At 47.3% G+C, this 24,129-nt stretch overlaps 2 protein-coding genes and 2 long non-coding RNA genes across 6 annotated transcripts in view; 2 read left to right on the forward strand and 2 right to left on the reverse strand.

Moving 5' to 3' along the window:
• The window catches only part of PLPP3 (phospholipid phosphatase 3), a 41,928-nt gene extending 40,168 nt beyond the window's left edge, over positions 1 to 1,760 (reverse strand). Inside the window, exon 1 of the mRNA XM_015870679.2 lies at positions 717 to 1,760. Within this exon, the coding sequence (XP_015726165.1) occupies positions 717 to 855 (139 nt within the window). The 5' untranslated portion in view covers positions 856 to 1,760. The remainder of the gene's footprint in view (positions 1 to 716) is intronic.
• LOC116653799 lies at positions 1 to 3,420 on the forward strand. The gene is made up of 2 exons (XR_004308265.1): positions 1 to 456; positions 2,707 to 3,420. It is a non-coding gene; the product is annotated as an uncharacterized LOC116653799 (long non-coding RNA).
• LOC107317706 lies at positions 3,055 to 20,747 on the reverse strand. Of its 2 annotated transcripts, none has more exons than XR_001556994.2 (6): positions 20,005 to 20,747; positions 17,926 to 18,004; positions 17,592 to 17,704; positions 16,917 to 17,055; positions 4,721 to 4,844; positions 3,055 to 3,544 (listed from the first exon to the last, which is right to left on the reverse strand). It is a non-coding gene; the product is annotated as an uncharacterized LOC107317706 (long non-coding RNA). The 2 variants fall into 2 exon arrangements; XR_001556995.2 differs by lacking the exon at positions 20,005 to 20,747 and adding an exon at positions 19,692 to 19,804.
• The window catches only part of PRKAA2 (protein kinase AMP-activated catalytic subunit alpha 2), a 19,364-nt gene continuing 14,934 nt past the window's right edge, over positions 19,700 to 24,129 (forward strand). The window contains exon 1 of one of the 2 annotated variants that reach the window (XM_015870677.2): positions 19,700 to 19,831. In XM_015870677.2, coding sequence (XP_015726163.1) covers positions 19,735 to 19,831 — 97 coding nt within the window. In that variant the 5' untranslated portion in view covers positions 19,700 to 19,734. The remainder of the gene's footprint in view (positions 19,832 to 24,129) is intronic. The other variant, XM_032446418.1, reaches the window with a different exon arrangement.

A 24,129-nucleotide genomic window follows, 5' to 3' on the forward strand; every position in this document is an offset into this window, starting at 1 on the left:
TCTCTTTGTTGGAAGCCGGTTGATTTCCCCTGCCTGCATCTGTCAATTAAACATTCAGCATCGCAACCAGAGTCCAACGGTGGATGTTTTGGAGTGAAAAACCTCTTGGAGGCGGCCTGTGCACGCCGTGCCACTTCTAAAAGCCAAGCTCCACCGGTGTGACCAAGGGATGCTCGCGAGCGTTTCAAAGCAGCCTTTAAACCGACGCCGCTCGAGGAAAGCCGGACCCGCTGTTATAACCGAGCAGCAAGAAAGAGCTGAGAGGGGAAAAGTTCCCCTCTTCGGCCGATGCGGAGCGCACTGCCTCCACCTGGAGCTGCAGCGCGGATCCACTCCTGGGGCACCCCCAACCCGTCCGGTTGTGCCTCCCACCCCCCACAAAGCCGTCCTTTACTTTGCCCTGCGAGGGGAGAACGCGGCACCGGCGGGGGGAAGCGAGGAGATAAGTAACTAAAAGTAACTAAAAGAACGATACAAAGAGAAACAGGAGGGAAAAAAACACAAAGAGGAGGGGAAATGTAGCGTTGTGCGGTGGGTTGTTTGTGTTAGGCAGTGAGGATGGGGGCTGCTTCCAGAGGGGGAGGGCTCCCCGGCTCCTCTCCGTGCCCCTTTTGTTCGCGGTCCGGCTCTAACCCAGCGGGACCCGGAGCGAGAAACCCGGAGAGAGGAGAGGAAAGAAAGGAGATGGGGCACGGAGCAGCTCCGCGGCAGCTCACCCATGACGAGGCAGAGGAAGTCGAGGCAGATGAGCAGGACTTTCTTGCTGCTGCCCTTGGCCGGGTTGTTGTTCAGCGCCGGGCTGCCCCCATTCTTGCTCTCCGGCGCGATCGCCTTGTCGTACTTGTAGCTCTGCATTATCGGGGGCGAACGCCCGAGCCGTGCCGTGCTGTGCCGGGCCGCGCCGAGCCGAGCCCGCACGCGGTGAGCCGGGGAGGTGCTGCCCGCTCTCCCGGCCTCTCCGCTGGGGCACGGGAGGGAGAAACGCGGGCGGGGTCTTCCCAAAAACCACCACCGCGAGAAAAAAAAAAAAAAAAAAGCTTGGGAAAAAAAAAAATACAGCAAAACAAAGTGAAAATGAGTAGAAAAACACCAAAAAATTAATATGAAAAAAACACCAGAAACCACCAAAAAATAATAATAATAATAACAAAACAACAACAACCAGGAGCGGGAGGGAAGGGGGAGAGTTTGCGGGTGTCCCAAGGCGGTGAAAAAATGTCCTGGAGGTAAAGTCGAGGGATAAAAATAGAGAGGAGCGCGGGTGGGTTACGCGGAGGGGGAAAAAGGTGCGGAGCGCTGCGCGCTGTTGTTGGGGGCAGGTGGGTTCCGCGCTGCGCTGCGTTGGGGGCTCCCGACGCGCCCGCCCCGGCCGCTCTGGGAACCACCGGCTTTAGTGCTGCACTTTTATTTCGCGAAATCCTTTCCACCCCTTCGTTAAAAAAAAAAGAAAAGAGGGGGGAGAAAAAAAAAATGGGAAAGCAAAGAAAAAAAAAACTACCCAACCCACCAAAAGGGCAGTCACTGCGCTTCGGATGGGACATCCAAGTAAGCACGGCCCCTTTCCTGCTTCCCTACTTCTGACATTTTACATACATAATTAAGGCCACATTTTTTTCCTGAGGGAAGTTTTAAAAAAAATAAAAGAGGGGGAGAGAGAGTCAGGAACTAAAAGTTTGTTCGCCGAGCAGAAGGAAGGAGGGAGCCTCTAGCGTTCATAAGGTGGAAAAGCGCAATAGGAGGGAGAGGGGGAAGGAGAAACGACCAGCACTACAAGGGAGGATTCCAAAAGGTGATTATGACGCAAAGTGGTGGCAAATACCTTTTTTTTACCCTTTCTTTTCTTTCTTCCCCCCACCCCCCTTCAGCTCTGCTCCATGCGCTGAGATCCTTTAGCAGGGGATGCAGCACATGGGGTAGGCAGGGACCCCAACAGCCATCTTGAGGTACATGGGGCTGAAGGATTGTGGAATCATTAAGGCTGGAAAAAGGCATCTAATGATGCCTAATGCAACAGTCAGTGGATGGTTTGGTGAAGGCTGAGTACCACCACTGAGTCATAGCAGCCTTGTCCCACTGCAGCAGCACCACCACCTTTGTAAAATGAGGGTAATGATAATGGGGGATAACAGGGGAGGGATGGTACCTTGTCTAATTACCCCTTTAGTCTAATTAGAAATTGCTAAGGATGCTAACAATGTGTTTCCCATGAACCTCAGCTGGAGGTGGGATGGCTATTCTGCTTGCTCTAAGCAGGGAGGTAGGGACAGTGGGTAGAGCATATGGGTGCCCAAGGATGCGTTCAGGTCAGCATCTGACCTCTTCTTTTCCACTTAGCTCCCCTCTGCATGCTGGGGAACCTGAGGAGCTGCAGACAGCACCTTGCTGAGGGCAGGTTTCCCAGGAGTCTGTTTAGACACATTCCTGGGCACATTTGGGCCAACATGGGAGGAAAAACAAAGCGGCTGTTATGTGTGTTGTCAAAAAGAAAGTGGAAAGCAGACCTTGGATTTTTGTCCAGTTCTTTCATCGTGGACTCAGGTGCCATCTCCCACCTCGCTTTTGAGAAGGCAGCTCTATCTTTCATACCACCTCATAGTAAAACCATCAGTTTTGACCCCAGATCATTCCCTGCAGCGATGGTCACCCAAGCGGGGCCATGGCCAAGGGCACTTCTCAAGGTCTCTCTCTCTCTCCTCATTCCTGCAGCAGAAACATGGATGCCAAATTTAGGCTCTCCAGCTGCCTGGAGCGAGTGGAAAGAATCATCACATGGGAATGATGCCCTGCCCAGGGCTGGCCCCAATGCCTGGCCCTGCTCCCCTCCCCATGCTTGGCACTGACCTGCCCCAAGGAACCCGCAGATCCCAGCACTGGCTGCAGCCACCCCATATCTGCAGATGGAAAACAATCCCTGTTGAAGTCCCCTGGGTTAAACTCAATTTTAAAGTGAAGAGAAAGAGGAATAATAATAATAATTACAATAATAAATGAAGAGAAAAAAAAAAAAAGAGCCTTTATTGTACTTGAAGGGAAAGTGGGGGTTACTGAAATTAAAGTTTTATATTTGCATTTACAGGGCTCCTTAGGCTACTAATGTTTGCGTTTTCATAACAAAAAGATTGTGCTGTTAATTGATGCAAGCAATGGTGCACAAATAAATCCCAATCTTGGATGATTTCTTAAGGGAACAGCCACTACAATTCCCCATTGTCAAGCGTGAACTGAGCAAGTCATCAGTGCCAAAAAGCAGCCTCTGTGCCTGGGTCAATAAAATGCAAGAGATTCATTGGTAATACTTGTTTATTCATAAATGCAATTATTGGATACACCACGCACCGGCCTCCCTTTTAGGGCTCAGCTTTTCCTCTCCTCTAAGACCAGTCTTGTAGTACAAAATAGAGCAGGGTTAGGATGCTTGCATCCCTCATATCTCAGGACACAACTTCAGCCACCCTGTGGAAATCTGTTCATTGCATGGCTATAGTAGTGAGAGCAGCCCTTCCTCATAACCACTCGTCGTGATTCAGGTCAAAAGGTCAGAGTTCTGCAAAAAAAAGAAGTCAAAGAGTTCCTGGTTTTACTTTTTCTTCTCTAGAACGTGTCAGAGGGATGTGCCAGTAGGGTTTGCTTTGGGAACAGAGCACTCCAGTGACATTTAGTGCTCTCAGCTGGTGCCTGGGGTATTTTGTGGGGTTAGCTTTACAGATTGGGGGACTCCCTCTCATTTTGCCCCAGGTGCAATGGGCAAAGTGAAGTTGCAGTGGTTGGATGCTTGGCATACATTTACTGCTGCCTCCTCTGACCTACAGAGGGGTTTTATATAGGAATCTCCTTTGCTTTTCTGTCAAGGGGACAATGTGACAGCAGGGAAGGACCAGGTGTTGCCTGTATTTCAAAGTCATTCATGTCTATGTCTATGGAAGACCTAAAATAAGAAAGCAAACTATGCTGTTTGCTGACTTATCCGTCCGTTACTGAGATTGTTCCCTACCAAATGGGGAAATCAGAGCAAAGTTGCATGCTGCTCATCAGGTGGCCTGAGCTGGAGTCACAAGGTTGAAATATCAACACTCTTCTGGGAAGCCCAGAGCTGAACCACTGCTACCCTGCACAAGGGTATTTTTAGCACCATCAGCTGCTGCTCTTCTGCAGAACATCAGCAGAAGGGCTGAGAAGCACGGAGGGATGTGGGGCATTGCCAGCCTGGCCCCTGTGGGTTTTAGGGTTTTCTTGCACCCACTGGTGCCTCATCATCCAACATGCACAGTGGTGGCTGCCCTGGTAGGAAATGTTTGCCAAGTTTGGGCTTGTGTCTGTCCCTACAGTGAGGGAGGTAGATACAAGTGGGATCCAGAAGGAGCCTAATTCTTCCCTCCCTGGTGCCACTGAGGGGTGGCACAGAGGGATGTAGTTGGTGAGCTCAGTGGGGATGTGTTGACAGTTGGACTCGCTGGTCCTGGTGCTCTTTTCCAAACTTAATGATTCTATAATACTGTAAGTCTAAGCCTCATGAATGCCCAGTTAATTTCTTAGAAAGAATTAGCTGACAAATGTCATCTTAATGTAGAATTTTCTGCCATTCGGGAAACTGGATGTGCAGATTTGTGCAGGCCAGGAGGGTCAGCCCTCAAGAACGTGCCCCATTGACCCACAGGGTAGATCAGCAGTCAGGGAACTGTTCCTGGCATCCCAATCACCAGTGTTCAATTTGCCAACAAACCTAAAGTCCGGCCTGTGTTGCAACCAGCTCTTGCCCTACTGCCAAGTTTCACAATCTTGGTGTTTCTCCTTAATTTAATTGAGTTCTCATCATCTTGATGTGCTGTGGTTACAGGATTCCAACACTGTTCAAAGAAAGAAATAGACATGATTAGAAGAGGCGGGGGGGGGGAAGCCTCAAAAACTCATCCAAAATGCACAGAGTGGAGGAAAGGACGCCGCATCATTTCACTCGAAGGTGTGGCAAAGACCATAGAAACCCAGTTTGGGATACAGATCCCCTAGACCAGCATCTCTCAGAGGCTGCGGGTTCCTTGTCCTCTAAAAGGAGACGAACAGCACCATCTACTGCCCTCCGCCGGCATCTGCCCTATAGACAGCAGCACCGCCATCCCATGGCACCGCCGTGTTCAGGAGACCAACCCGAGCCATCCTGTGAAATCAAAGCAGCGCTTAATTACTGAATACACGAGTTAATTACGAGAAGAACCCAGTCCTGAATAATACTAACTCCCCCCAGCTGGTGGCATTAAAAGCGAGTTCAGTGTAACAGCGTTTTCACATATTTCCCTCCAATCCTTTCATGTGTTTATTAGCAGAGCCTTCAAGAGCTGCCTGTATAATTCACCTTTATGTGCAGTTCCTATCCGGGAAGGCATTTTCACAGTCAGCAGCAGCTAATGAAAGGGGTGGCACATCGCTGCGCAGCTCCAGCCCCTCTAAAACCCGGCTCTGTGCTCCATGCTGGCCACCTCCCAGCAGTTTGTTTGAAAGTCAAGAATGTGCCATGTTTTAATGACGCTTCGGGGTCAGGATCTCAATGAAAGCCCCGTTATAAGCAGCAGTCTCAGAGGAAAGGTCTCCACTCCAGATTGCAGCCCAAACTGTCTACGAGTTACCTGGCAGTAGTTAACACGTTGGGAATGTCTCCTCTGGATGCTGCCCAGCTGTTTGTTGCAGGATGTGAATGCGTTTGTGGTTTATGATGTAAACAGGTAAGTCTACATGGGCAGCCTGAACTGTTGAGCTCCCACCCATCTGAAGCAGAATGCTTGCACAGAGCAATGGTGGTGTTCATCAGTTCCCACAGCAGTCCTATATTGTAGAGCTGTGTGAAGATGGAGATGTGTTGGGCAGAGCTTCTACTGCAGTCCTTCTCATTGCTGCCCCACATGACTTGCAAGGGCCAGGCCAGATATTTGGATACAATGCATAAGCAACCTTCAAAGCCTGCTCTTTGCTCCCATTTATCTTATCTAACACTCCACTAAAGTATGGATTTACATAATACATACCTAATATATTAATGTTCCTATTCATCAAGAGGATCTCAGTGCTGTTTTCTTTGAAAGCCTCACCAGTAACCATCAAGCTCCTCACAATAGAAGATTGTTTTATACCTCTGAAAAGGATTTTCTCTCCTGTTTGATTTCTGCATACTTTCACTGAGGCTGTTTGATACTACGATAAGAGCTCGGCCCAAAAACTGGGAGTGGTGGCATCTGCACTTTGGGTTTGCATCACATTACAAAATGACGGCACTCACATTCCTCATTCAAGGTGAACCATTCAGTTCATTTTCCCAGATTAACCTGCAATATAGCCACTAAGCAGCCAATGGTCAAGCCAGGCTTGCTCCCACTTTCCACACATCTCCATGAACATGGTTAAACACCCTTTTTTTCCCCCCTAAGTGCACAATCCTTCCCCCTCGTTTCACTTTCCTGTGCGGCTTTAATTTTACTTGGGACACTGGATTTCAGAAGGCTGAATCACAGAATTATAGAACCATTCAGGCTGGAAGAGATCTGAGATCCCCAAGCCCAGCTCACCCTCTATGCCCACTGACCATGTAACTCAGTGTCACGTCCCCACAGATCTTGGACACCTCCAGGAATGGTGAATCCACCACCTCCCTTGGGCAGCCTGTTAAGAGGAAATGCATACAAAGAAGAAACAGCTCTGGAAGAAATGATGTTCAAGGTACGATATGGACTTTCATGCAGCCCAAATGACCGTACAAAGGCATTCAGGCTGCCTGCAGACCACAGCATCAAACCACTAAAGGATGCTGCTGTTTTCTCTGGGAAACCATGCAGATTCACTGCAATATATATCTACCCTATCTTTCATTTTATTTTGGAAGAGCTAAGGAAATATTTGCTTTCATATGTTTGGGCGTAAGTCTCCTAGCCAAAGGCACACAAAGTAAAATGAGGAGTAAATTACCCATTTTATTTTAAATAGTGATAATGATCGCATGTTGGATCAAACTGTTGGGTTAGTGGTTGATCTTCCTGCTTTCATATCATGCCTTGAATGCCTTTCTGAATGATAGCTAAACACAAAGCATTGGGCTCAGGACAGAAGGGGATGAAGTGAGGTGGATGAGCTATCCAGAAACCCAGACTATGGCATTAATGGTCTCTTCTGATCTTCGAAATCTGCAAATTTACTCTGAACCAGAGATTATGAAACAGCAAAGAGTAAATCCCTTTAAAATTGCTAGTAAATGTCAGGAAATACACTTTAAACACACAAAGACGCAGATTCGCTGGCTCTCGTTGCACAACAGATCACAGATATCTTGTGTGCTCTGTCACAGGCCACTTTATCTCCTTTATCCAGCCCTGCCAACACCAAACAGTAAATGTCAAAACCCTTCTCTTTCAAAACCCTGGGATTGTTTCGAAATACTGAGATCCAGCATTGAAAGCAGCTGATCCGCTCAGCTCCTAATAGAGGGCCTTGGAAAGAAGGCATGATCGCTTTCTCCTTCTTGATCTATTTCTGCTCATGTTTCCAACACTCAGACAGCTTTCATATGGCTATCCCAAACTGGCTTTCATGTCCCATGCAAAGGAAACAGAAAAGAGTTGCCGATGAGCACCGGAGTTAAACTCACATGTAAAATAATTCCATAAAAGGGGAATCCTGCTCCTTAAAATAGCCTGGCACTGGGTTGTAACAAGAGACCTTTTTGCTGATGCCAGCCAGGGAGCGCAAACACAACTCGACTGGACACCCGTACAAGAACTCAGCTGGAAAAGGCAGAGCCCTCTCCACCGTGACTGATTGGACAAAGAAAGCAATAAACAGCACCGTGCTTCAGAAGCTTCGTGGTCTTTAGAAATTAAACCTGGCTAGTTCTCCGGCAGCCAAAAGACTATTATTACTGTGCCTTCTTGCGTTGATACGATCTAAAGAAAACACACATCTAGGTCTAACAATAATAAATAATGAAGTTATTCATACAGCCCGCTGCTTACACGATGGCAGTTTCACCATAATTGTATGTAAAAGGCACAGGCACACAGACAGCAGTCTGTAGTAATTCAGTGTTACCTGGTGCTTGGGAGCAGCTATTTCTTCTAGGTACAAACCTTTAGGGCAGAAAATGATTTCAAACTCTGAAGGAAACATCAGCAAAGCTCTCCTGCATCCTCAGAGCTGTATTCATACCAGGAAAATAAATAGCAGCAAGAGTTAATTCCCTCAAGAGGGGTTGTTTTCCAGCAGCATTTCCAGTTACCTGCAGCTATCCCCAGCCTGCACAGCCCAGGGGACACCGAGGGGGGGCAGATGAATAGACAGCAATGCAAACAGCATGTGGTGTTCAAGCAGCCTGGAGGCTGGCAGCATTCAGTGGAAAAACAGGCTGTGAGCAAACACTGGTGCTTCCTCACACCTGGACTTGGCCACAGTGCCTTCCTTCACTCTCCATCTCCTTGCCATCATTCCCTGCCTCGTGGTCCACTGCTCAGCTCAGAGAAAAAAACCTCTGTAGGTGGAAATCAGGGGATCATTTAGGTTGGAAAAGACCATCCAGATCATCATGTCCAGCCATCACCTGCAGTTTCTGTTGTTCTTCTCACTAGAAGCAAGTTCTACCTGTTCCTACTATTTTTATAGTTTTCTAGTTACATGCCCTCACACAAAGAAACCTGGCCATGACTTCCTGCATGATCTCCATGGGACGAGCATCCCATCAGTGAGCACAGCATGTGCCAATCCATAATGCCCTTTCACCATCCAGCCTCAGTCCTCAAATATATCACAGGACTTTCTGAGGTTGGACACCTCTCTGTTCCTCCTCTTCACTCCATCCCAGAGCCAAAGACACCCACCCCACATCACACCCCTGATGGCCAAGAGCTCAGGTTTGCTTCACCAAGTCCAGGTCTCAACTCTGTCCTACAGCATAGACGTATCCTTAGGGCATGTCTGCTCACCTGGCTCAGGCAGGGTGCAAGTCAGGTCTGGTTTGGTAGCTGCAGAACAGCATTACAGCATTGAGCAAGCTGAATTTGCCTGGGCACTGTGCCATATTAACTTTTTCACAGAAAAGACAAACTAGGCTAAATTTTGCTCTCCTTCCTACCCATCCCAATTTAATTTACTTTAATGAGGAAATAGATTATCTTAGCAGGCCAAGTTCATCCTTGCTGTGTATTTAAGCCCCGCTGGATGGTGTTGCTTGTGAAATAACTGCAATGACCCCAGACTGGAGGTTGGAGGAGGGGCTGGAGGGCAAACCAAGCCATCAGAATGCAGGGCAGGAGGCTGCACATCCTCCCCATGGAGGAGGAAGGTTTGTGTTGGGCTCTCTTAGCAATGCCAAGCTTGAAGCTTCAATACGTATCTCATTTACACTCTGCTTGGCTTATTATACACTATGAGTAGTCCCATTTACACCCTTGCCTTCTCTGCTTCAACAGCACTGTCCTGAAGGAGAGAGAAGAAATATGGGGGGCCCAAAATGCGTGTCTGGATATAAGGTGGGGGGAAAACAGAACTTCTGCACAGCTGGAGATGCTGGCAGACATTGCTCAGTGTCATCCAGCACACAAGCAACTGGGCATCCTTCACCTGGGGCAACTGACAGAGTTTAACATAAGGTAAACCTATACAAAAAGGCACTATGATTTTATGTTGGCTTTGAACTGTCATAGTAAAGCTTGGCTTAAATTGATGAGGTGTTGTTTTAGAATGAAATGAAATCTCAAACAGGAAGGAGCATTGCAGCTCATAGTCCTTTTGTTTCCTTCTGAGGCACTTTGCTGCCACTGCAACACAGCAGCTTAATGGGCTATCCCTTGCAGGAGCCGCATTCCTGCTTTCTCTCCTGGTCCTGCATGCACGACCCTGCCCAGGGTGCCATGGTTTTTAGAAGTGCTCAGGTCACGGGTTTTGTCAGAGCGGGCTGGATCCATCTGTAATGCATGACAGCTCATGAATCACTGGGAGACAGGAGCAGAGCAGCTTCCCTTGGATTTGAAATGAGCTCAGTCTTTTTTTCTCATAGACCTACTCCATCATTCTCCATTTACAAAACAACAACAGCAACAAAAAAAAAGACTCACTCTTCATTCTCTCATGTCAACCAGCTAGCAGAAGCACTTCAGAAAACGGGCTCCCTTTCTCTATTAGAAACTGTATGTACATTGTTGTGCACAGCACCGTTTGATTTATGTGTTGCTGATAAAACACAGGCTCTGGTGTAACAAATCAATACAACAGTCCCGCTCAAAGCCCTCCCCCTGAGCAAAGAGCTTCTTGATGTTGAATGTTTCCTTATCTAATCTTCTATACTCCAACATTCCTTCATTTAGAAATGCTGATAATTGAAAACGCAGGAGACGATCACAAGGAGAGATTAAAGAATATTAGCAAAATATTTGAAGTAATAGTAGCATTACATGTCAGAAACAATGTTTGCGCCCTTATTAACCAACTGCTGTGTGCAGTGCTAAGGGATCCCAAGTCATGGCTGTTTGGTGCTAAATAACTCAATAAATAAAAGACCTTCGTATTAGGATGCATGAATTCTATTAATATAATCCTTCTGCCTTCACCATCCCTAGCAAACCTTGGGCCTAAAGCAGGATCTGAGCCATGCACGGTAAAGGAAAAGTACAGTAAAAGAGGTGAAAAAGATCAGAAACTGCATTTTTCCCTCTATAACCTCTTTTATTTTCTAGCCGTACCTCATCAGAGTACATGCTTGTACATGGCACAACCTCCAGGAGGTGTGTTTGTAGGTTGTCCTACACGATGTGCTGTCCATCATCGTACAAATCACTGCTCTCCATTTCTCTCATGCTTGTATTTCAAACCAGACTTTCTCAGCAAAAGCTGCTGTTCAATCTCAAGAAAAGGTTAAGTGGTTTTCCAGCTGATCCTTGGCCACAGTTTCTATCTACTCAGCTCAAAATAAGGGCCAAATCCTAGCTTGGCTCCGAGCCGACTGTTTCAATATTACTCGATAAGTTCCCTTTGTCTGGAAAAACCTTCAGATTTATCTTCCACATTTCCCCCATTCCGAGATAGCAGCCAAATGGAAGTGCCTTCGCTGAACATGTGTGGCTCAGATGGTCTCACAATGTAGTGGGGCTCTGCTTCCATGTGCCGAATAACAAGAGTCAAACTCAGCTGCTGTTTCCCACTTCTCAGATGCTGCATCCCAGAACAGCTATGACCATCAGAGTCATAACGAGACTCCATTTTGTTGCTGGTGTAGCTTTGCCATAGTCACTGGGTCGCAGTGATACATGGTGGTGTAACTGGGAAATTCATGAGATTCCACTTCCATCTGCATATGCCAGATTTTGCCTCTTGGCCCAGCAAACTTAGTCAAGATGTTTTGATTTCTACACAAGTTGCTCATGAAAAACTGATGTTATCATCTTGGAACAGGTCTGCAAATATTTCTGGAAGGATGCAAGTATGACTCCTGTGGCCATCCAGCCCCAAGACTCACATTTGGGAGGGCAAACTCAGACTGGAAGTGTTTCCCAATGGAGCACAGGGGGTTGAAACAGTGTAGATGATCCTCAGAAATGACAAAAACAGATTAGGAGTTCTAATCTCTAAGCACCAGAGAGAAAACATGAAGGGGAGGCCAGCTGTGAAGGTGATGTTCATTAGACAGTGCACCAGAATGGGCCAAAAATGCTACATAAAGGCTGGAAAGCCAACTAAGATCATCCAGTCTAACTGTCGATCCACTGCCACTCCATCACCTCTTATGTCATCTGAGTTGGTCAGAAAATATTTTCAGGATCATTCTAATACCCCTTTCTCAAGCTGATCCATAAGTTCTTGATGCAGCATACATTGAAATTCATGTTAAAAAAAAAAGAACCTACTGCTTTCAGTATGCATTGGAACAAGCTGGAAAACGACACTAATTCACGCACTTGCAATAAGACATTAGTAAAATTATATTCCTGCTTATAAAAGCAGTCTTGCCAAGCAGACTGTACAATTATATTGATGCACTAACATGCAATATACCCTAAGCAATACAGTAATATCTTTGCTATACAGTAATGTTGCTGCTTATGCCTAGAGATCATTAGTGTGTTATGAGGTGGTGGTTACTTAGACACACAAAATATAGCCAAAAGGTTGTTATTTCTCATGAAAGAGGTTTTGGGTTTGTTTGTTTTTAACATGGATGGCCAGATTCAGGTTTATTTTCCCAATATGCTGCTGAGTTATTAAAGAAAGCATTGGCTGGAGTTTAGCTCAGAAGCCTGGGAATCAGGGAAAACACCTTTATTATGTGTAATTTGGGGTTTATCTTCTGATCAGTAAAATATGAGTAATGCCCCTTTGGTGAGGCTCTACATTCATTAAGACTTTATACACAGCAGCAAGACATGCAGGTTGAAGAGGAGTAAGACTTATGGGTGCTGCCATTTGGAGAACTTATATGCCCTCAACCTGCTTGTAGGGCTTTGGCACACAGTTGTGTTGCTGCACTGTAAAACATTACCCCACTTTGGCAGATCTACAGTTACTGCCCCTGTAAAAAGACTTGAAAGCAAGATAACCCACGGGAGCTCACTGTCCATCTGCTCCGGAGTAAACCTGGGCTCTCAGAGCTCCTGGGGAGCAGTCGATAGCTGAGAACTTCTTTCACAATGGCAGCTTGTTCATGTACCAAAGCCTTTAGCAATTATTTCCCATCAAAACCTCTAGATAATTACATCCTTTCCCCAAATGAGTGCAGCAGTTCATTGCTGCCTTGTTAAGCTTGGTGACCTACATGAACAATGCTGCCCAAGCCTCCAACATGCCTCCATCTCACAGACAAAAAAGGTTCCTGAGTGCCACGTAATTACCTCTGAGTATCCGTCTGAGGGAGCCTCAGCACAACCACTGCAGACACTGAGCTTTTCATCTCAGAAGATGACCCCACCAGGAAAGCATGGTTGGCATGCAAAGGTGTCAAATGCCCTTCAGATACTTTGCGGTCTCTGGGTGGTGATGTTATTTATTTCTGATCTGGTTGGGATTCAGAATAATCTCTACTGCTTCTGCAAAGTAATCGAGCCATCCTGTTGCCACATCATACACATGTACAAGGCAGAGTTGCTGTTTCACCTGTCCTTGTTGTGCAGAAGTCTAGGAAGATATGAGAAATTGAAACGTGCATCAACTCTGCCTTAATGACCCCACAACCTACATATAACTACATTCCTACCCCCATTTTCATGATTTACCTTCACAGTCCCAGTGGGTGAGATTCTGCATTTCCCCAGATTTCTTCCTCTCACCACTGGCTGCCTGCGAGGCAAAAATCTGCTCAGCAGGAAAGTACCCAAAATCCCTGCACACAGGGCAGATCCTTGCACAGAATCACCAACTACAAGCAGTCCAAATCCTTCCCCCCCCAAAAGAAACACTGCTTTCTTCCACAGTGCTGTGAGCACACCCACCAGGAGCATCCTCCTGTCCCATGCTTGCCTGGTGACAAATTGCCACCAAGCATCCCTCTCCCCTCTGCAAACTGCAAACTCCCAGCTCCACCAGCCCACGGCCGTTACCATGGTTTCCTCTTTCTCTTACTCCTGCGATGCAATGAAAAATGCTTCCCTAAAACCTCTTAAGATATTCCCATGCATGGATTGCGGTCCTGATCTTGTCTTCTCCCTGCTAGTTGATTTATTAGAGCACCAAATCTGGGGCGGACCAATTCCTCAAGAACACACCCCCAATGGTACCTGAAGGGTAAGTCTATATAAAGATTGCAGAGATGAGATTTCAGTGCCATAATAACTAGGGAAATGTCAAATCTGGGTACACAATCGCATCCAGGTCCTTGTAGATTGAACTCATCCATCTTTTGGGTTTTCTTCCCTTTAATAATATTTGAAAGAAGCCACTCAAGCCTCTCCAACCATGACTTCTGATGCAAGAACTCCACGCCACAGACCAGAAATAGCAGAATTATGAGTGCTAAAAGTGTCTAGCGAGGCTTTTATTTTAATTCATATTCAAGAAAGGTTTCTAGCAGCTGGAGAAAGCAAGAGCCACATTCATAAAACCCTTGGCTCTTTGCCACACAAATGGTGCTTTTACCGAGCAGGGGAGGGAGGTTTAGGAAGGCAGAATGTGCCCATTTCACATCAGGAATGCGTCTCTCCAATTCATAAATCCTCCCCCTCTCCCCCAGCTGAGTGAAGGAGACCTTTCTCAGTTGGCCACTGAGGTGAGAGAGGGTGAGAGCAATTCTCTGGGCCCAGAAAGGGGCATTTATGGGAAACAACACTTGCATTAAACACACACACAAACAGTGCTATGTGCTGCTGTGAGCAGACAACTGTGGGGACAAACGTCTCCAACCCACAGCCAACCCACCATGCCAGCAGCCTGCCACTGTGTGCCATGGCCTTCAAGAAATACCTATGTTTCAGAGCAGGTTGAAGAGTTTCCAGGCTGAAATACCCACACAGACATTGGCTGGTAGGAGGAAGGAACTATGAGGATGGGGAACTGAAGTGTGAAGATCTATGGCTCCATCAAAAAAGAAATGATCTAGATTTATTTTAAAATTGAAGAGGATGCCTGTCCATGACTGGAAATAAAAGGGAATCAGAACTCAATTCCCCCAACAAAGTTCCGTCCCCAGCTGCAGGTACCAGGACATGCCAAAGATGTTGCCAGCACTGAGGCACAGGGGATGATTGTAAGGGTGGCTAATATAAAGATGTTAACAAAGATGATGGTAGATAGTCAAAGGTTATTAGCAAAGGAAAACTCACCAATGTCAATGCCTTGACCAGAAAGCTGAGGCAGTCTCCACTGGGGATCAATCTCCAAGAGATGCTGCCTCAGTGGTGGTCAGCCCTTAAATGAGGTCTTAGAAGAGGTAGAGTCGAGCTCCACCCCTTCTGGGAACACAGCTAGATTACTCTCACCTGTGCTCCCGCAGCTGACCCAACACTTGCCTCAGCTGATTAATCAGAGGTTCAAGCTGTGATTTCCCATACAATGACCCACACTTAGAACCATTAAGGTTGGAAAAGACCACCAAAAACATCCAGTTCAGTCATCCATCTATCACCAAAATTGCCCATAAAACCATGTCCCTAAAGCTTGAGCTGCTCTGGGTTGTGTCATCCCACAAGTCAGGGCTGGTAAAATTGGAGCTGTTTGGGTTAAAACCCAAAGTTCTGACTTCTGACAGATTCCCAGCTGAGGAGCTTAAAAGTAACAAAAATAAAGCAAAAGCCACCTAAGCATTAGGACTTGGCAGCAGCTGAGTGAGAATCTTGAATCAGGGTTTTTTCAGCTCACCTCCATCTCTGCCTGTGATTGCACATTGCCCTTAACAGCTTGCCCAGCATCCCACAGGGGCTGAGCCCAAATCTGGCCCTGGTTGGGATGTGAAGCAGCCGCTCGATGACCTCAAAGCATCCCTCTGCCCCAGGCAGGAACATCTGCACTCCACAGCCCCATCCAAATAACAGATTCTGATGCTTCACCAAGCCTCGTTTCAAGCATTTCTTCACTTAATACCATCTGTGTATGGTTTAATTTTAGCCCTATTCTTGTCCCGGCCATTGTGGACGTGGGGAACATACTGTTCCACCCTGACTGATACAGAGCAATAATACAAAAAGGCAAGGAGATAGCAGACTGATTCTGTGAGGCTGTGAATCATAGAACCATAGAACATCCCAAGTTGGAATGGACCCACGACAGCATTTTATAGTGGGGTCAAAAAAGGGTAAATCAACCATGTAGCCAAATCCCGAGATCTTCCTGAATCAGTCCAGGGAGAATATCCTCATCAGTGCAAACTGAAGGGTGCAAAGTAATGGTGAGAACACACTGAGAGCTCCTCCTCACCAGCACGCCCTTTCCCAGCTGATTTAATTAGGGAAAGCCAAGAGAAGGTCTGCCAGCTCTTGCAGATTATGCCCTAAAAGAAGACATAGTTGGCAAGGAGCTGAGAAATGCTATGAGCAGCTCACACAGTCATTGCTTTCCCTCTATGCTTCCAGGATTTGGAACAGTTCTGCCTTCTACTTGTAAAGGAAGGGAGAGAGAGACTGTGATTTCCGCTCGGTAAAGGCCAACCCAAATCTATACTGTGTTTAGCAGTTGTAGATGCAGCCTAAAAGCTCAACTCCATGACTTCAGGAGAAGGACTCGTGCATAGATCTGCCTTAAAAATGATCCCAAACACCCAAATAGGCCATCACAGCACATACAAAATAATAACAGCAACAGATTGCTGCTGACTTCTAGTGGGATCTGGTATCTCATCACTCATTTCACCCTTAAGTTAGACTTTGAAGGGCACAAGCAGCCTCTTTTCAGCAGTTTCCTCTCTAAAAGAGTTAACTAGCTAAAGGGAATCTATAAACAGGAGGGGAGTCAACTCTTTGAAAGGGTAGATAATAGCAGGACAAGGGGAAATGGTTTTAAGTTGAAGGAGGGAAGATTTCAGTCAGATGTCAGGGGAAAGTTCTTCACTATGAGAGTTGTGAGGTGTTGGAACAGCTGGCCAGAGTGGCTGTGGATGCTCTCTCTCCAGAGGTGTTCAAGGCCAGGTTGGATGGGGCCCTGGGCAGCCTGGTCTGGTATTAAATGCGGAGGTTGGTGGCCCTGCAGCATGAGAGTTAGAGCTTCATGATCCTTGAGGTCCCTTCCAACCCAAGCCATTCTACGGAAGTGCTTTGTTGGGAATGACAGAAATACCAAACTCATTGCACCCTGACTCAGAGTGGGTTTACATCATGCATCCCCAATAGAGCATCATATATCGCCATACCATCCAGATTTCTCTTAATACCAAAAAAGAAAAGGCCATCACAGACTTTGGGCCCACGTGCACTACATTTTTGGAACACGCTTACATCACAACAAACCAATCACAGGATTGTTTTTGAGTAACTAACCTCCAGAAAGTTCATTTCCAATGCTGCAGTCCAACATCTGCTCTTGGCCAGGGCACGGGGCTCGATAAATAACGTCAGTTACATAACACAAATGGAAATTGCTTGGTTACAAATCTAAAGCCTCTGATGCACGTCGTTCCTGAAACATTCAAAATAAAGCATTTCGCGTGTCACAGTTCACCCACTGCTGCATTATCTCATTAACTATCTCCTCCAAACAGCCCAGAAAATCAAATCCTGCTGAAAATCCACAGATTTAGGGCATTTACATGGGTTAGATGGCATGGCCCCAAACCTGAGCTCCTGTATAAATAGACGCATGGTGTTCCTTGTCTTCTTTTGGTCATGTTGAGCTGGAAAATGCATCCTGAACCAGAAAGGGCAGCATCCTGACCCATTCCCAGCTGAGCTGCCCAGTCCACATTTCTTTTCTGCATCGGGAAGAGATTCTTGTCCTGCTCCACAGCCAAATGCTATTTCATGTGATCGACACCAAAAATAAAGATAGCATTTCATCAGGCACCGGAGCCTCCATCTCCTAGCAACATTGCCCCTCCCCAGCACAGCTCCAGGTGCCTGGATGAGATGGGTAGGAGCACAGATATATGTGCACAAAACACATGTGCTCACAAAAATACATTTAACATCAGAGGAAAATGAAGGAGATGCCCCCACCTGTGGCATAGGGCTCCGTTCCTGCTGTATGCTGGGCTCTTGGCTCACCCTCCTGGTGCCATGTCTGCACTGAGCAATGGGATCCTGGAAATGTTAAGTCCAGGAAGCATATCCTGTAGAGCACAAGCTTTATTAGTATTAACTCAATATTTCTATTTACCAGTGTCAATGTGTCCAACAGGCTAAATGCTCACAGTGCATCATCAGTCTGCTCCAAGATTTAGTCACCAACATTTAGGAAACAAACAAGAAGGCAAAGCAGCTCAACATCATCCAGCAGCTCCCATTCAACATGAGTGCTCAACCACCACAACAACACCATCCATGCTCTCACCTATTAGTTGCGGTGCCTCGTTCAGGCAGTCAGGACTTGCCAAGACTGGAAGCAGAGATCAAACAAACCCCACAAGCTCCTGTGTGCAAAAAGCAAAGAGAGCTGCTGAGATTTTGCTCAGTAGAAGTTTGCATGGATGGACATGCCCATAGCTGCCCACAGACCCTGCCGGGTTTTCATTAGCTTTCCAGGAGATAGTGCACTTTAGATAAGGCAGTCATATTGTTATTTGTAACTCCTCTTATGCCTTGATGCACATCTCTTGCTCTGATGGAGCTGATACTGTTTCATTGCACTACGCGTGGTTTTATATCACAGCAACTTTCTTGTTTCTACCCCGAGATCGCTATTTTATTTATATTAATGGATTTGTTGAATTAAATTGTCTTTTTTATTATTTATGGCAGTACAGTTGCACAGGCTGGTCATTATTTTATCACACAGCTATTGTTTAAACACATATTCCCATTCCGGTTTCTCAAACAGCCCTATTATTTTAGAGTGTGGATTGCCTTTCTTTTGGGGTTACAGCTGTCTTAACAAGTAAAATGGGAAATATTCATTACAGGAGAGAGCTGGGGCTGCTGAATGGGTGTTTCCTTCAGGACAGGTTTGCTTTTCTTTTTTTTTTTTTCATTTCTAATGAGACAGAAACTACAGCAAGAAGAATCAGCCCACTTAACAAAGCCGTGTTATTATCTAATTTACAACATTACAGCAACAGACTGTGGGCTGTCCCGTGGCTGGAATGCAAAGGAATGGATAATTCCATCATTAGGATGAGCTGTTAGCCCATGAGAAGCAGCAGCTGACAGCACTGCCAGGGTGTGGAGATGGTTTCAGCTGGCTGCACTACTGATGTGTTCATGTTTTCTTCCCTGTGAATCTGTTTTGTTCCCTTGTACTACCACAGCTACAGACCCGTGGGGCTCCTGTTGCCGCTTTGCCAAGTGCAAACATTCAGCCACCACCACATCCCTACAGCTGCAAACAGTGGGCACCACCATCACCCCAAAACAACCACACACATCTGCTTACCCACATGCACAGCGTCTCCATCTCTCCCCGCCTGCAGTTCAGGGCTAAGGGCAGCAAGGAGGCACCCACATTGCCACCTCCCTTCCACCTGCCCATCTCCCAGCCCAAGCAGCATCCCTGTATCTTATGAACTGGATGCAATTGCCCTCCCAGGGGTCATCCCATGCAAAGTGTCGCCATAAGCTGTGTATAACCCCAAGCTACGCCATGAGGGAGGATCAGCCCATGGAAGGTGTGCCAACAGGAGGACATCCCCGGGTATGTGTGGCATCCCCAAATGAGTGCACTCCCAGGCAGGTTTGACATCCTCTGAACAGGTACACCCCAATCTTGGGGCATCATCAGGGGGTGCACCCTATGACCAGATAGCACCCCCAGGAGGCTGCCACCTTCTCCACCCCCATACAGACCCCACACCCCAGAAGGCGGGGGCACCCCAAGGGCAACGTCCTCACCCCAATGCAGGGTACACCCTAGGGGCAGCGTCCCTCCTCGGAGGCTCCACCCCAAAAGCGCTCAGTGTCACTCCCAAGCAGGTGCCAAACACTGGGGCCACCGTCACCCTACAGCGGGTGCTTCCCGGGGAGGTGCCCCCATCCCCATCCCTATCCCCATTAGCTGCCCCCATCCCCGCCCCCGTGCACCCTACACGGCCCGGCCCGCCGCTCCCCGCTGCGCACGCCCGATCCGATCCGAGCCGTGCCGACCCGAGCTGTGTCGTGCTATACCGTGCCGGCCCTGCGCATTGTGGTCCTCCGCCGGGGGGCGAAGATGGCCGAGAAGCAGCAGAAGCACGACGGGAGGGTGAAGATCGGCCACTACGTGCTGGGGGATACGTTGGGGGTCGGCACCTTCGGCAAAGTCAAGGGTTGAGTACCGAGGGCTGAGGGGAGGGGAGAGGAGGGCGGGGGGAACCCGTTCCGTGCCGAGCATCATCCGCGGGGCGCGGCGGTGGGGAGGGAGGATGTGACCCCTTCCCAGGGCGAGGGGGTGAGGGCGTCCTGGGCAGCTCTTGAGGATGATCCCCAGGGCAGCACCCACCGAAACTTTCCTCCCTCGGCGGCAGGAAGGTGATGCGGGGGGGCGGGTGCCGGTGACTTTCCGCTGCTGTTTGAAGAACGCTTCGGTCCTGGGAGGTGGGGGGTGAGGAGGTTCCGCTGCTGCCCCCACCCATTTTGGGGTGGGGGTGTCAGCGATGGAGCCACGCGGGGATGGATGTCTCTGGTTGATGGTTCTCGCACTCAAGCCAGGCACTGGCTTTGCTTTTCCCGATGCAAAGATTTCTATTCCTTTCAGTTCTACCGTTATGTGCACGTTTTCCCCCCGAGTCATGATATTAACAAGCCCCACAAAAACAAAAGAACAAAACACCTCTACACAAACGTGTGATACAAGCAGAGTGAGGAGCTGTGATTCCCAGCAGACAGCAGGTCTGGGTGCTGGGGGCAGAGTGGAACCCCATCCTGCTCAGCTGTCCCCTGCCCACGTATCTAAATAACCCCAGATTGACAGCAGGGCAGAGAAAACACCTTAACCACTGCAGCTAAATCCACCTGTGGCCATTAATCAGCCCCCTAAAAATATATTGCTATGTTTAATCCCAAACCACGAATTTACCAACCAAAGAATTATCAGGATAAACACTTCTAAAAGAAAGGACCATTCAAATCGCTCCTGTGTACCAACAGACCTCAAAAAGTGCCCCAAAGGTGATTTCTTTTTTCTTGCAGACCAAATGAAGCCTGCTAACAACAACCTGATTTCCTTAAGGACCCTTCAGGAGTAGCGTGAATATCTCCCCCCCTTCCCCCCCAACACCATATATCACCCAATTGGTTAAGAACAGACTTCCAAAGGACATATAAAATAACATAAAAAGATTTCCAAACTCCATCCATTGTGGCTTAGCAGCTTTTCTACGTGTATATTTTCCCCCTTTAACTCCAGTTAGAGTTTGACTGGAGCAATGCAGAATAGCACTGTTTTAACCTAATGAGCTTTCAGGTGTGCTCATCATGTTTGGCAGGAAACATGGGAGAGGAGACTTCTCTTCCTGATTGCTTCACGCTGTGTGTTTGTTGTATATGATAGTTTTGGTGGTGCCATCAGCAGCATGTTTCTTATTGCAGATGCCCCATCCCTGGAGGTGGCCAAGGCCAAGTTGGATGGGGGCCCTGGGCAGACTGATCTAATAGATGGCAACCAGCCTATGGCAGAGGGAGGTAGAAGTAGATAATCTTTAAGGTCCCTTCCAATCTAAGCCATTCTATGATTCTATGAAACAATGAGGGAAAGGATGTTATCTCTCCCTCTGGAAGTGGGAAGGAGCAAGTGGGACACATCAGTGCTGTGAGTGCACCAGGCATATCCCACCCCACAAAGAGCTCTATCCCAGTCACGGCCATTGCACCATGAGCAGTTCTTGGGTTATGTTTATCTCCATTACTCAGCCTCAAGTAGGGGTCAATTCCCATTATACATTTGTTGCTGAAAGACAAACATTGCACTGAGGGATGATCAACTGAAAGAGGCTGAACAGATGAAAGAAAGAGGAAAGGAAAGGTGATACAGCATCTGAGCAAGTGGCACTGGGACAGAACAAATATGTCATTGCTAAATATATGCTTTGGATTGATTTCATTTGTAACTTCAGGCTAAGCTAAGGACCAGCACAGCTGATAGGGAAGGATTTTGCTTTCCCTTTCCTAAACTTCTTCTAATCCTTGCAAAGCATTTGTGAAAAGCTGAGCTGCCCATGCTTCCTGAGCTGCACCAAACACACAGGGTAGATGTGACACTGAGGGACATGGTCAGTAGGCATTGTGGGGATGAGCTGATACTTGGTTTTGAGCCATCTGCCAGAGGACTTCAATGGCTATCTCAGCTTACTGTAGGATAAATCTCTCATCTTTTTTCTCCTCTCTTATAAAAATAATAAAACATGGAGGGTCTCCTGTTAGAAACTCATCCTATTATATCTCTTCCCTTCTTTCTCCAGCAGCCTCCAGTTCTGGAGTAATGCAGGCAGTCCCATGCATAAACAGATGCAGTCACAGCTAAGGATGCTCACACCACGTCTGCTTTGGTGCCAGTTTTTGGAGTTTACAGGCTCTGTTCAATGCTCAGTGCTTTCAAGTCACTGTCAAATCCATCCCCTCTGCCTGCCCCAATGGAGCTGAGTTTGCTGATTCTAAGCTGCGGGGAAGCTGACTGGAGTACTTGTCACTAGAAGACAAGACACATGCTCAAATCCCTTTTCTAATACTGCCACTCAGCCCTCCCTCCTCCCCTCAGGCTTTAATCTAGGCAGTGAGTGGGAAGGAAGGAGCAGGATTTCTCATCTCCACCTGACATCATCACTGCCCAGCCTGGGTACCAGCACAGGACAGTGCCATTAGCACAGAGGAGCATGTGCATCCTTTCCCTGTTCCATGTGGCAAAGTTGGGTTTGCCCTGGCTAAGCCCATGGGACCTCCCAGTGCTTCTTGTCCCACCAATGTGTGCTGGGTTGGAGACTGTGAGCAAAGGGAAACGTTGTCCCCAAAGACCCAAAGGGCTTAAAGGACTCCCACCACATAGCAAATTATGTTGTCTTTTCATCCCCCTCTCAAGACACTCAAGTAGGCTTAACAAGCCACTGGGGACTAGAACAAGAATATCTCCGTATCTAATGCTTACTGTAAGCAAAAGATGGATTACAAAATAGTCTGTTTGGTTTTAATTATTGGTGTGCTTGAGCTAGAAAAGCCTTCACGGAGTTGCACATTGTTTGTCATGGATGGAAAGAAGATGAACTGTTGGGCAGTGGGATTAAAAACAATAATTATTCACTCCAGGAATGACCTTTGTTTTTTTTTCTTCTAAGAGTTTAATACCAATTTTTTCAGAGCTTATGCTGTTGCAAGGACAGGAAGAGTTGACCAGAATGAAGAATGGCAAGGATCAAGGTCTTCTTCCTAGTACTGCCATAAGCCACTTTGCTGTTCCTCAGTTTCCCCATTGCCCTAGTGCGTTTCAGTTCTTGAACATGAGCAAATGAATTGTGGGCAGCTGGCAAAATGCAGCTTATTGCACTCCCAGCCAGGGAGATCAGACAAATCCAAAGTCTAGGAGACGATGGCTGAAGTTGCCCAACACCCCCTGTTCTACCTTTGCTGGCCTCTGCTCTGCATAGCCATGACCACCTCAGCAAAGAGAGATCTTTGCAAGGCAGCTGATGGCCAAAGCACAACAAGATGGGGAGAATTCCTTGCATGGCTGTATGCTTTGGACCCTTATAAAACTCGAGCAGGTTGCTGCACCCCTGGCACCCATGCCGCTATACAGGCTGTTACTCCAGCACAGCCTCCCCACACTGCCCTTCTCTCCCCTCCCCAAGGATCACCAGGGAAAATGCCTCCTCTGACTATTTTCAGTGCTCTCCTGCCACCACCCAGGAGGAATTATCTGCCTACTTCAACCCTCCGCTAATCCCTAAATTGCATCTGAACGGCACAGCTTAGTTTATTCTCATTTCATCTGGTAGTTTGAGTATTACGAAGGGATGAAATGGGCATGCAAAGTGGTGCTTTTATTTTCAAGAGCAGTAAAAAGTGTTTTATTTTTAGGATGCTCTTACTGAGGAAAGAATCTCTGGCAGGTCTTATCTCGCGGCTAATAATAGTGACCTCGCGTGCCCTGAGCGGTGCTGGTGCTGCCTCCTGCCTTCCCCGGCCTCCTGTTTTACATGCATTGCTTCTGATCAGCTCCTTAGAGGCTCTGAAATTACTGAGTCTAATAATCTAATAACAGAGTTTGCTCATAATTGTTAACAGCTTCTGCTCTGTGCTATTAGTGAGGGGGTAGCATTCATAATTAGAGATCCTAAATGAATACTGCAAGCAGGTTTTCTCCGCAGTCTTAGGAAGCCATCCCTATGTTACCTTCTTTAAAATCCCATTTGGAGATCCTGAGACTGGGCAGCTTGTGGCCAGAGCACCCTTTTAGATGCAAGCACCTGTTCAGATGTAAACTATCTGCTTACCAGCAGTTTCTGCTGTTAACTTTACTATAAATTTTGCTTCCTACGCACAGAGAGTTTTCTTATTTAGGCTGTTGATAGCAAATGGATCAGAATCTGAATTTATTTTGCACTACCATTAAACTAGTGCAGTTCCACCAGTGACA

The sequence above is a fragment of the Coturnix japonica genome, chromosome 8 (genome assembly GCF_001577835.2).
Source record: "Coturnix japonica isolate 7356 chromosome 8, Coturnix japonica 2.1, whole genome shotgun sequence".
Classification (NCBI taxonomy): Eukaryota; Metazoa; Chordata; class Aves; order Galliformes; family Phasianidae; genus Coturnix; species Coturnix japonica.